This window comes from Tyto alba, unplaced genomic scaffold (genome assembly GCF_018691265.1).
Source record: "Tyto alba isolate M040663 unplaced genomic scaffold, T.alba_DEE_v4.0 Super-Scaffold_9, whole genome shotgun sequence".
In the NCBI taxonomy this organism is placed as follows: domain Eukaryota; kingdom Metazoa; phylum Chordata; class Aves; order Strigiformes; family Tytonidae; genus Tyto; species Tyto alba.
Window position 1 is genome coordinate 36,258,469 of NW_024881330.1, and position 12,329 is coordinate 36,270,797.

Below are 12,329 nucleotides of genomic sequence, written 5' to 3' on the forward strand. Positions count from 1 at the left end.
AAATAATGTCAAAACTATGAAAAGCAGTTTATACTTTGTAAAAAAGAGCCATCTCTTCTCCAAAAAGTTGGCAGCTTACATTACAGAAGCTCTTTCTCTCTAGATAGATATAGATAGATAGACAGACAGACAGACAGATGCATAGATGGACTGTGTAAATGATGCAAAATGGACAACTACGTCAAAATTGTTGAAATATTTTGAATTGTGTAAGTTGGGATATTTTTCAGTAGTGAATGGGGGGAGTGCTGGAAAGAAAATTAAGAGGAAGCAGTGGGAAAAAAGTGTGTTTGAGAAAAAGTTAATCTAATGACATTCTCAATTTTTATTATGAAGGGGTGTCTGCAAATATTATCTGTAAATTTAAGTGTGTCATTTTCTCTGTTACTTTTTATGCTTTTCAAGTTGTCTCCTGGTGCTAATTATCTCCCAGTTAGGGTGTCCATATGCCAAAAGCATTGTTTGAATAATGTAATTATTCACTTAAAAAATGACGCTGTAAAATAAAATACAGGGCTGTGTTTGGTCAGCAAGCCAGGCAGATAATTCTTCCAATTTGTTCCCTTTTCATTTCTCATCATTTCCTTGTAGCTGAAGACGGTGAAAAAAATTCCCATTGTGTTGCATCTGAAAGTAACCATATTTTGATCATTTACACACAGAGATGACGAATTGTTTGGTGCTTCCATTTCTTATTTTATTCAATAATCCCTGGGATTTGTATTTTTATAATCTAATTATCATCATGAGTATTAAATTTTGTAAAAGTTAAGTCGTGGGTAAAAATAATTCTTTAAGAGAAAAATTAAACATTATCGTTGTGTTTATAAAATATGGGGAAGAAAACAAAGTAATTGTCATCGTTTAACATACAGAATTTGACAAATGTTTTAAACTTTTTCTTATCATGTGTATTCATGCACATTTACAATTTGAGGGAGGTTTTCTGGCTAGCTTTATCGATTATTTTTCCAGATGTTAGAACCCTTCTTTTAAGTCATCTTTAAAGTTTGCAAGCAATTTGATTCAAAGGGGTTTTTTTCTCTTCCCTTTTACTGATTTATAATTCCATCTGTGAGAGTCATCGATACTTCTCTATATATTAGTTTGATTAATACTTTGAGATGTTTTAAAGGTACGTCAATATGTATCCGTATTTTTATTTTATACAGTCCAGGACCTAATTAAAAATAAGATGTTTTTGTTAGTTTTCCTGCCTGCCATCCTTTGGTTTTTTAGGTGTATAGGCTGATGATGCAGCTCTTTCCTTCTGCTTAGCTTTGACATAGAGATTAGACTTCCATGGCAACCATATATCTCATTATGGAAACTAAATACACAAACATGTTTCTTTGTTTTTCCAAACAGACATGTGAAAAGGGTTCACATATAGGGCTGTTTCCTCCCTCCATGTGTGACAGCTTTTGTTGTCTCTGAGTAATTATCTGGGATGAGATTCTGCCATGACGTGCATACAGTAGCTGCCCTCGCTGGCAGAATGTTTCGCTCTTTATATTTTCTATTGTAGTCTTGTAGTATTGTGCATGAAGTAAAGCTCATGTGTGAACTGCAAAACAAAAATATGTCATTTGGTTGCAGATAAGGTGTTATTTCAGATGTAGTTTGTTTCTCAGTAAGTTTTGTCCTTCAGGTTTGGAATAAACCTTTATTCTGCCTTTGTAACTGTGAGTGTGCTTTGCATACAAATTCAGGGGTGAGGTAAGCAGGATTTATAGAGCCAGCACACTCTGCCTGGCAGTATCCAAATTCTTGCTGACACCCTTCTGAGGCACATAACCCAGTCCATAAACTGGTACCCGAGTGTGCAATTCCATAAGATGGGTTGAGCTGATGCAGTGTTTCACTGCAAGCAAAAAGGGGAATGTCCTTTTCTCCCTGCTCCCTCAAGCTTCTGGCCAGCTCTTCCAGATGTTTGGTTTGTGCAGGCTCAGACAGTCCTCAGACCCTCTGTGACCTCTTCGGCTTGCTTAGTCCCACAGAAAACCAACTAAGGAGAGTGTCTCTGGAAATCAGTTCTTTTCCCACTTGTGGTAGTATACTTAATCTAACGTCTAAAATTCAAAGTTACAGCTAGTTAAAAAAAAAAAAAAATTTAGTCTTCTGTGTTCAGTGACTATACTCTATACTGACTTCTGTGCTCCTCTGTTGACTCTGTAATATGAAATCAGCACTTGGGAGTACTTTTAGTGTGCTTGCTTACTTGTTGGATATAAGGTGTTTGTAGAGTCTTGACAGGCATTAATCACGCTATTTAGTTATTTCTTTGTGTAACATAACTTTCATCCGGAATAGTTTTCTAAACAGAATTGGTAGTGATGAAAATAATTTCTGTCTCCACTTGTTAGTTCAATCCGAGTACTAATCCTCTGATATTATTTTTTGTTTTTCAGCAGCTGTTTACCAACGCTGTGTTCATGTTTTGACAGGCAACCGTTTGGCAGCTCACCAGATGATCTCTTGTGTAATCATCCTTCATCAGAGTCACCAAGTGATGAGGGTGCTCTCCTGGATCAGCTTTACATGGCATTAAGGAATTTTGATGGTTTAGAAGAAATCGACAGGGCTCTAGGAATACCAGAACTAGTTAGCCAGGTATACTGGACATTGCATTTGCATGTATTGTGTATTGCATTTAAAGGATATGCTGTTAAGGTGGAGGTAAAATGTGTTGAAAAAGAGGATTATAAAGCACTTCTTGCCAGCTAGGTTGGAGTTACGTATTTTGGTGGGAGTCCATCTAAGAGCTCAGGGTCACTTGAAAAGCTTCCTTCAGCCCCAGGTTTAGTCTTCCTTCCTCTCCCCTGCCACACTCGCCTAGCTCTCTTGCTTCTGACCTGTGCTGAGCCACTTCACTTTATGCAGCTAACCTAACCAAAACCAAAAAAATGAACAGGCTTCTGCTCACCTCGTGGTCAGAGGAATGACTGTGGGAGAAACATACGATCACAGCCAGCAACAGGGTTTAGAAAAGAAGAAAAAAGAAAGTGAAGGCCTAGGAGCAAGATCAAGACCTTTGTGTGATGGGGGCAACAAGCTTTTGCATGAGCAAACATGTAACGTGTAACTTCACCCATAGTTCTTCCCTTAGTTGATTAACGTGTGTAAGGGATGAGTTTCACCTGAAGCAGACGATTTCATTCCAAGCACTTCAAACTGGAAATTTTTTTTAAATTACAAAAATGGTTCCTAAACTTTAGAGCGTGAATTTTTTCTATTATTTTTCATCCATTTTTTTTCCCCAGTTATTTTTTATTAGCTTCCAGTTGGTTCTTGTCCATTTCAGTCTTACACGATGTAAAAAAAGTGTGGTGTAAAAAAAAAAAAAACCCAAAAAAACAGAAAACTGGGGAGCAAAAGCTAGCACTTGATGTTTTTGGCATCAAAATTTTATTTCCAAAACCAGCTGTATGTGTCTCTGTAATGATTTAATATTCTCAGACAAGCCTAGAATACCTATTTAATTTCCCAGCACTCATCAGCATCCTGAGCATAACTTCTGAACTAGCTCTGCATTTTAGATATGAAATAGGACCAATGAAATCCTGCTTTGGACATGAGAAAACTATCTCCAAGCCTATTTGGTACAACACAGAAGTCAGTGAGATGTTAAGCCTGAAGGTATAATTTACTGGTGAACTTTCATGTGTGGCACTTCCATGCAATACGACATAGCTTTTAGAATACCACCACCAAAAAAAATACTGTTTTATTTCAAACTAAGTGCTAAACATCTTTCAATTTAATGAATATCTCAGTGGAAACAGTTAAAGAATTTTGCAGGTAAGAGGACTGTTGCATTTTAGAACATGGTTTTAAAATATCCATCAAACATTTTATAGGAGCTTAAAGTCTTCTCATGAGGGCGCTGAAATTTATTTTAACTTGATTTCCAAGGTCAGTGTGGAATAAGCTATAAAATTATTCCGGCTAGAGGAAATATTGGGGGAGTACCTAGAATGGAGTTTAGGACTGTGTTAGCTTTTTTATGCTAATGGATAATCAGTTTGTGTGAAAGTGCCCTGAAAGAACTAGGCACTCTGTTCACATTAGCTTTTGTAATAGTTTCAGGCATCTTTATTTGGAGTCATTATTTTGTTTAAAGATACTGATAAAAATCTACTTTCTTATTCATTTGTAACGTCTTGAATTTACCTCAGATTCAATGGCAAAAATATGCTGGCATCGCTTCATTTACAGATTTTCATACAGCATTTGTCATTTCAGGTTTTCACTCGCTAGCAGAAGAACATGACAGAGATTGCGGGTCTTTGTTTTTAAAAGAGAGGAGGAATTTGTCTCCCTGAATGTGTTTTGACACCCCAAAACGCAATTCTCTTTGGTTCCAAGTTTTATATTTAGGTGAAGAAAATTTATGTAGTTTTCTGTTTAAAAGCATTCACCTCCCGTGCGGTTGGTTTTGCGGGCTGGCTGTGTTAGTCTCGCGTAACCCCCGTGAAAAGCCCCGTCCCGCCGACCGTTCCTATTGTTCACGCGTTTCTGCAGAGCCAAGCTGTCGACCCGGAGACCTTCCCCAGCCAGGAGTCGGGCATCCTGATGGAGCAGAAGGCTCCGGTGTTCTCCCAGCAGTACGCGGCGCAGGCTCCGCTGGCGCAGGGCAGCTACGCGCCCATGCAGGACCCCAGCTTCCACCCCATGGGGCAGCGCCCGGGCTACGCGGCCCTGCGCATGCAGCCGCGGCCCGGCCTGCGCCCCGCCGGCATCGTGCAGGGCCAGCCCAACCAGCTGCGGCTCCAGCTGCAGCACCGGCTCCAGGCACAGCAGGTAGGTGCGCGTACGAGCCACGGCCGCGGGGCAGGCGCCTCTCCTGGGCAGAGCCTGCTGGCCGAGCACCCGCTCGCCCCAGGTACACCGGGTCCTAAGTGTGCGCCCTGTTTCATTACGGTCCAATTCCACGTGGGAACCCAAAGCGCTAGCCAGAATGAGTTCTACTACCCTGCGCGTTCTTGCTTTTTTTATCTTTTTTGCATCTTTCCGTTGTTCTTTCTATGCAAGAACGTGCCTAGTATTTAAGCTTAGGTCCCACTGATTCTTCGAGCAAGGCTACGGTGGTGCTTTTTGTTATACGGGTCCTCTGTTTGTTCTGTCTTGACTCTTCCAGTTAATCTGAGTGACTTTTTCTATTGCTGCCTGTTACCTACATATGTTTCTTGTCATGGCCTTGGTCTCCTTTTAAGGATCATTTTCAGTTGTTGTTTCTTGTTTCATTTTTAAATCTATAGGTTTGTAGTACTATAAATAAGACACTAATGCTCTTCTCGTGGAGGAGGAAAGATCACTTCTGCCTTCAGACACCAGAATAAGGTCTAATTCAGAGTAAACCTCAACAGTCCAGTCCCAAACTCAAAAAGTGTAGAAACTGTAAAGGCAGCATGTTTGGTAAACAGCTTCATGCCTGTATTGTTATTTGCGTGGTGTGTTACCTCCCTAAGAAACAGGATTCTGTGAACAATAATAGGACTTGAGCAGGAAAACCAGTCCCTGTTTGGGTATGTAAAACTCAGTCCTCAAACCAACTGATCAGCAAGTAGATGCATATACCTCTGTATATAGAATTTCCTTTTTCTTGTTTTCCTCCTAAAAACTTCTGGGTTTTGGTGTTGGGGTGTCTTTTTTTTTTCCTTTAGAATCGGCAGCCACTGATAAATCAGATCAGCAGTGTCTCCAATATGAATCTGTCTTTGAGACCTGGAGTGCCAACACAGGTGAGAGAAATATTAGTTGTTTTAAAAAAATCACTTTGTTTTCTTCTTTCTCCCCCCAGTTAAATACAGTAGTAATGCTATGTGGTAAACACGTACAATAAATTCTAAAGCTTGAATACAAATAATGCAGTAATGCAGTCAGTAGGAGAAGAAGTATTTTACTGTTTTGTTTCTGAGAGCCTTTCCCATATTTACACGGGGTAGATGGTTGCTTACTAGAGATAGGCTATAGCTGCATTTTAACCAAGCTTCTCGTTTCCTAAAGACGCGTTTGTTTAATGAGCTAGTCTATTTGCAATTACAAATCACTGTGACATTAAACACTGGTATTATTTCAGTTACTGACTCCTGCACTGTTGGAAGTCTTTCCCAGCAGAAGCGTTCATATTACTGTTAGTCGTGTGGTGGGGGGGAAAAGACCTGGAATCTGCCAGATTGCGCCGGTGGAGATGCCTCCACCGGTCAGGTTGCCTGGGAAGGGGGGTTATTGATAGGTGGCGGTGGTTTTCCGTGCAGGGCCCTATCAACGCGCAGATGCTGGCGCAGAGGCAGCGGGAGATCCTGAGCCAGCACCTGCGGCAGCGGCAGATGCAGCAGCAGCAGCAGCAGCAGCAGCAGCAGCAGCAAGTGCAGCAGCGGACGCTGATGATGCGAGGGCAGGGCTTGAACATGACCCCCAGCATGGTGGCCGCCGGTGGCATACCAGCAACCATGAGCAACCCGCGGATCCCGCAGGCAAACGCACAGCAGTTCCCGTTTCCTCCAAACTACGGTACTGGTTCCACCCCCTCCCAGGGCATTTCGGCACTCCTTACTCCCCTGTGTCCCCCCCGCCAGTGCTGGGTCCAAGCCCCACTCCCACAGGCCCTTGCCTGGCGCCCGGGGAACAATGGGAAACTTGGGAGTCCTTAAATGCAACACCGTCCCTCCCGCTTCCCTGGTCCTAGTACCACGTATTCTCCAAGCACCGCTCTTTTTCCGAGCAGTGGCAGAAGTGCGGTGTGTGTGTTTGTTTACACGTATAGATATATGCAGATCAAAGTGTGTATGCACACATATACGCGTATGTATTGGCTTGAGGGACTCCGAATTTTCACTGAACTAAACAAACCAACATATGCGATAAAAGTGCAAATGAAGGAAAATATGTGAATTAACGTTGGCAAACAACGTAAAGCGACCAGAAACAATGCTGTACATAATTTTTCGAATCTTGATAATGAGACATTGCTTAAATATCAGACAGGTTCCTCCCCAAGAAAGATGATTCTTCAGATGTAAATTACAATGTAAAATTAACAACTAACTGTTGAATTTAAATAATATAAATTACTTTCAGGTAAGGCCTTCCCATCCCTGTCCTTAAGCCTGGGTGTAATATGATAATTAATACCATTTTGTTTGTATGTTTTACAAAGCTGCACACCACTTTTTTGCTGGGGGTACATGGGGCAGTTACCTCTATATGGTTATTGTTATTCAGCTTCTTGTCTAAGTTGTATTACAATTATATTAAATAATGTTATGTGCAACTTCTGCTGATATAACAAATTATGTCCATCCAATTCTAAATGTGCTGTCTACTCTTGCTGATCTGTCATCCTTTACACCGGTTTCTAAATCATAGGTGCTTTCCCTCTATGTATTTGTAATTGCTTTATGAAAATGAAGAGGCATTATGTTATTCCCATTTTATGATATAGACAAAGATACAGAGAAGTCAAGTAATGCAGACAGTCAATATAAGAATAGATTTCATACCACCTGATTCTTGCCCCAGCATTGAGAGGCTTGTTTCAGAGTATGCTGTTCATGATTACCTTAAGCAAAACTAAAGTTACTCGATTTAAAACAAAATTCCTGCCCACAGTTGTCATTTTACAGCTTAAATTAGGTTTTCTTTGCATCAAGATAATTTTTTGATTTTACAAAATCATTAAACGTTTGCACAAAACAGCATTGCCTGTTTTTTTGCAGGGACACTGAAATAGAGATACTGAGGTTATAGGAACTTCAGAAAAAATTGAAAATTGTAGCCTAAATGTTAAAAGGTGGTGCCATTCAGTAAATGGGTTGTGCATAACTTAAACCAAAATGGATTTCTAGACAGAAGCAATGTGTTTTATTTGTTGTTTTGAATGCAGTCTTGGGGAGGGGGGCAAGTCACTTACCAGCGTTTTTCTTTTGGTCTTTAGAGCGGAGAGACCACTTGTGTGATTAGGATGCACAGGCAGCCAACAGACTCAGGCAAATTTATTTTTTTAAGGTTATACATACAGTATTAGTTGATGATGTCTTGCTTTTCACCTAAATCCCATGTTAAGTTGCAAGGTGATAGGTTCCAGATGACATAAGAAGGGCAGCGTAAAGACATGTCTACAGGTATGAGTCCTTGGCTTGTTTTAAAGTTGAATGTGCAGTGGCTAAATTTCGTGTTTTCTTCTTCAGGTATTAGTCAGCAGCCGGATCCAGGCTTCACAGGAGCCACCACTCCTCAGAGTCCACTGATGTCCCCAAGACTGGCTCATACACAGAGCCCCATGATTCAGCAGTCTCAGGCTAATCCTGCCTATCAGTCCTCTACGGAGATGAATGGGTGGGCACAAGGGAACATGGGTGGAAACAGGTAAATCCAGAACAAAACCAAAATGAACACACAGAGTACTGGGGTCATTTGTGGTCTACGCTTATTTACGGAGATGTTTTGTGTAATTGTTTGCTTGTTTGTTTGTTGTTAACTGTCTGTCCTAAATGAGATTTACTTTTCAATTTGGCTTGACGAGTTGGTTTAAATTCTGTCTTCCTACAAGGCAAAGTGAGTGCATAGCTAAAAGACCTGCATCCACACAACGCGCTGCTTTGTCTGTGATAACCGATAAAACACTGTGTGTCGTTAAGAAGCTCTGCTGCACAGTGAACTCCAGCCCCTAACGTTTGTGTGGATGCATCTCTTCTGCGTACGATTTTCATGTTGTGCTCCCACACTGCTTTCCACACGGCTGGATCAGCTGAGCTGGAGCCTACGCATTCCCTGCTGCTCTGGAATTGCGGCGACTGGATATCGCCTCCCCCTTTAAACGCTGGAGTGCAACCAGGTTCAGTCCATTAGTGCTTGCACACACCGGGGGTCAGCATATAACTGTCATTCTCCGAGAGCATTGTAGCATGCCTCATGCATGCAGTCACCTTCTCAGTTGAAGCCTGTGCCCCAGTCAGTATAGCTCTGACAATCAGCCTTTCCACACTGAATGGGGTGGATGTTGAATGCTGCCGGTGGGCAGCAGTGAGCTTCCAAACGGCAGTGATCTGTGCTTTTCAGTGGAAGACAGGAGGAACTATCAGGTTGGTGTACAGCCTGTATCACTTGACACTGGGGTACACACAGGTGTCTTTAGCACAGCGCCTTCGTCATCCTGAAGTTCTCAGGCTGCTTTTACTATCCCAGCCCAGCAACAAGTCTTTTTCCTGCTGGTTGACAAAGATTTAATAAACCCAAAACACCAGTATTTCAGTGATGATGCTGATCCAGGTAAAGGTCCCCTTAAAGCAACTCGTTTCTCTCTTATCCTCAGCCTCAGCCGTGCCTCTTCCTCAGTGTCTTCCCGAAGCAGCTGCAGGAGGCATAGCTACCTCTGTCGTGGCTTCTGCTGAAACGGCAGCAGGGGCAGCTCGATAAGGCCAACGGTTGGCTTGCTAAACCGCAGCTCTACAGCAGAGACATGTCAAATGCGTTTACACAAGCCACTGAGTATTCACAATGATCGGTAGTGTACTGTTTCAGCCATCCAGATAACAACTTAAAAATGGGGCTAGGTGGCCTGACAAGACGTGGGACTGGAAGGAAGAGAATGGTGGGATTTTCCGAGTTTGGTCCTGTGCCCAGAATGCCGTTGCGCTCCACCAGGTCTCGCAGTGGGCAGCAGTAGCCTGATGGAGTACCCAAGTGCGAGGCTGAGCGTTAACCCTGACAGATTTCCTCAGCTGTGGAAGCAGTGCTTCACAGGGAAGTAAAAGTCAGCCATTGATATGGAGGTGGTTACTGCGTGCCATCTGACACACAGCAGCCCTTTGACTGACACACTGCCGGTAATAATTCCTCCGCTGACTGTTGGATTATGCTGAAAGAGCAGAAAAGACTGATATGTAAGCAGTGGAGTGCATTTTAGGAAATGTAAAAAAGTTTCTCGTGTTACTTCCGACATAACGGGAAGGAAAATACTGTCCAGAAAGCACTTGCCTTTGAATAAAATCTGGGATGAGATCTTCCACAGTTACTCCTCCTTAAGTTGTTCTGAAGTGGCCTTAAAGGAACGTAGAGGGTAATCGTCTTAGACTTTATGTTGTTTCTTACAGTGCCACATTTTCAAAACCTGATCCTAAGATTTAGTAAATAAATTCCTGCACAATTGCATGTCTATATTTGTGAGCCCACTTGCCATAATTGTATGTGCAAATCTGGTATTCATATGTGCCAACAGCCTCTTTTGCAAAAAGAAAGCTTTTTTTTCAGACCAGATCAAATTTCATCTCAACAGTCCTGTGCTGTGCTAACACTGGAGGGAGAAGAAGGCTGGTATCCTTTCCCTCCAAAAATTACTTTCCCAAACATACTTAAAATACATACAAAGCCCATTTAGACAGCTAACTGGCTGTTACTGCACATGCATAACAGATCTGTACTCTGCCATAGTTTCACACGCAAAGGCATGCATTTTTGTGCACAGACATGGGACCTTAAATTTTGAAAATCTCTTCCTTAGACGGTAATGTAGCTGAAAACTAGTTTTTCCTTTGAAGGTGGAATAAATGGCAGTATATACAAAGTCTAGCTTAAGATATATTAAAAAGAGAGTAGTTTCTTAGCGGCTTCAGCATTCTAAGTCTGACACATTGCTTTTTCCATTCCTTGCTGTAGCATGTTTTCACAACAGTCCCCACCACATTTTGGGCAGCAAGCAAGCACCAGCATGTACAATAATAACATGAACATCAGTGTATCCATGGCAACCAACACAAGTGGTATGAACAACATGAACCAGATGACAGGGCAGATCAGCATGACCTCAGCGACCTCTGTGCCTACATCAGGGTTGTCCTCCATGGGTCCTGAGCAGGTGAGAATTTAAGGACGTGAGATGACAGCTAGAGGATTTGCTTTGACTTTCAGTAGTTTCTCAGGTCCGCTGCGTTGGGCTGTAACTGCTGTAAGCCATTACGTTTCTTTGACTAGTTTTCTTGAGAAATGATGCTGTTAAAAAGGCTTTGTTTTTAGCTCTGCACTCAGATAACCAAGGTGACCGATGAGGTAGAGAGCACTTTTTGCACCTCAATTTCCCATTTTGACCTAGCACCACTGTAACTAGCACATGTAGTTGCTCCTGGACTTCGTGGAAAGTGCACGCTGATCTAGCTCCTGTTCTCAGTAGGTAAGTTTCCACAGCACAGTTGCAGATCACCAGTGTCCTTGCTAATTTTCTCAGCAGCGGAGGCTAGGACTGCGTGGCAGGCAGCTGTTTCCTAGAGATAAAAGTGAAAGATGCTGGCGTAGGCAGTGTGTGGAAGATGCTTCTACTGCCGCTCTGTTTGTAGTACCAGACAATAGGCAGTCAGCTTCAAGAGCTATCAATCTGGCACCTTCACGAGCACAAAATCCACACTTTTTGTAATGCGGTGCATACAAAACAGGATGCTGAATCAGTGCGTAAGTCACACGTTCTTTTCTGCTGAGAGGAGGTTTACACGCTTGCTTTTACTTGAGACGGCTACTTAGGGTATCTGAAATAAGGAAAATAACATTTCCATTTGTTGACTTGCAATTAAACTGGCACAGTACATTAATAAGTATTTGACAAACAAATCTTTTCAATTAACAGGTTCATATGTCTATTTCAGAGCTGAACTCCCATCCGTTCAAAACACAGACTTGAAATTATGGCCTTTCCTTAGAAATATTGGCAGGAAATACCTCTTGTGTCTTCAGGCAGCATCTCCTGCTACGGTGGACAATATCTTAAACCTTTTTCCTGAGACCATAAGGTCACAGTTTAAAACTGGTTATATCACTGGCTTGTTAACGTACGTCCTTTTTCCAGCCTAAATTTGATAACAGAGCATTTACTTTTCCAGTATTGTCCTTTAGCTTAAATAGCTCTTTCCTCTTCCTGTATTTAAGAAAGAGCCATTCTATCAAGATGATTTTTTTTGTTTTTGTTTTGAGATTGTTGGATTGTTTTGTTTTGGGTTTCTTGGGGTTTTTCTTGTAAGCTAAACAAGCCACAGTGTTTCAGTCTCTTCTGGTAGGCTTTAAATTCCCTTTCCTTTTTTGCACCTGTTCCAGTTTGAATCAGTATTTCCTAAGCACCAGAGCCATGTGCATAACACTAGTTCTTCCCCATTTCTCTTGGAATACTCTGACAGATATAGCCCTAGATCACATTTGTCTTTTACAGCTGCCACATACTGGTGACCTGAAGTAATTTTGATACTCCCAAATCTGTCACCTTCTCTGATATTCCCAGTTGCTAAGCCCAATTATAGCAGACTTTTTTATTACTATTATTTCCCAAGGGCATACTGTTGCACTCA

The 12,329-nt window shown here is 41.9% G+C and overlaps 1 protein-coding gene across 6 annotated transcripts in view; it reads left to right on the forward strand.

Moving 5' to 3' along the window:
- NCOA2 (nuclear receptor coactivator 2) overlaps positions 1 to 12,329 on the forward strand; it is a 192,801-nt gene that overhangs the window by 171,655 nt on the left and 8,817 nt on the right. For all 6 annotated transcript variants that reach the window (XM_042785715.1, XM_042785714.1, XM_042785712.1 and 3 more), the window contains 6 exons: positions 2,448 to 2,613; positions 4,525 to 4,803; positions 5,667 to 5,744; positions 6,261 to 6,516; positions 8,193 to 8,370; positions 10,660 to 10,858. In XM_042785715.1, coding sequence (XP_042641649.1) covers positions 2,448 to 2,613; positions 4,525 to 4,803; positions 5,667 to 5,744; positions 6,261 to 6,516; positions 8,193 to 8,370; positions 10,660 to 10,858 — 1,156 coding nt within the window. The remainder of the gene's footprint in view (positions 1 to 2,447; positions 2,614 to 4,524; positions 4,804 to 5,666; positions 5,745 to 6,260; positions 6,517 to 8,192; positions 8,371 to 10,659; positions 10,859 to 12,329) is intronic.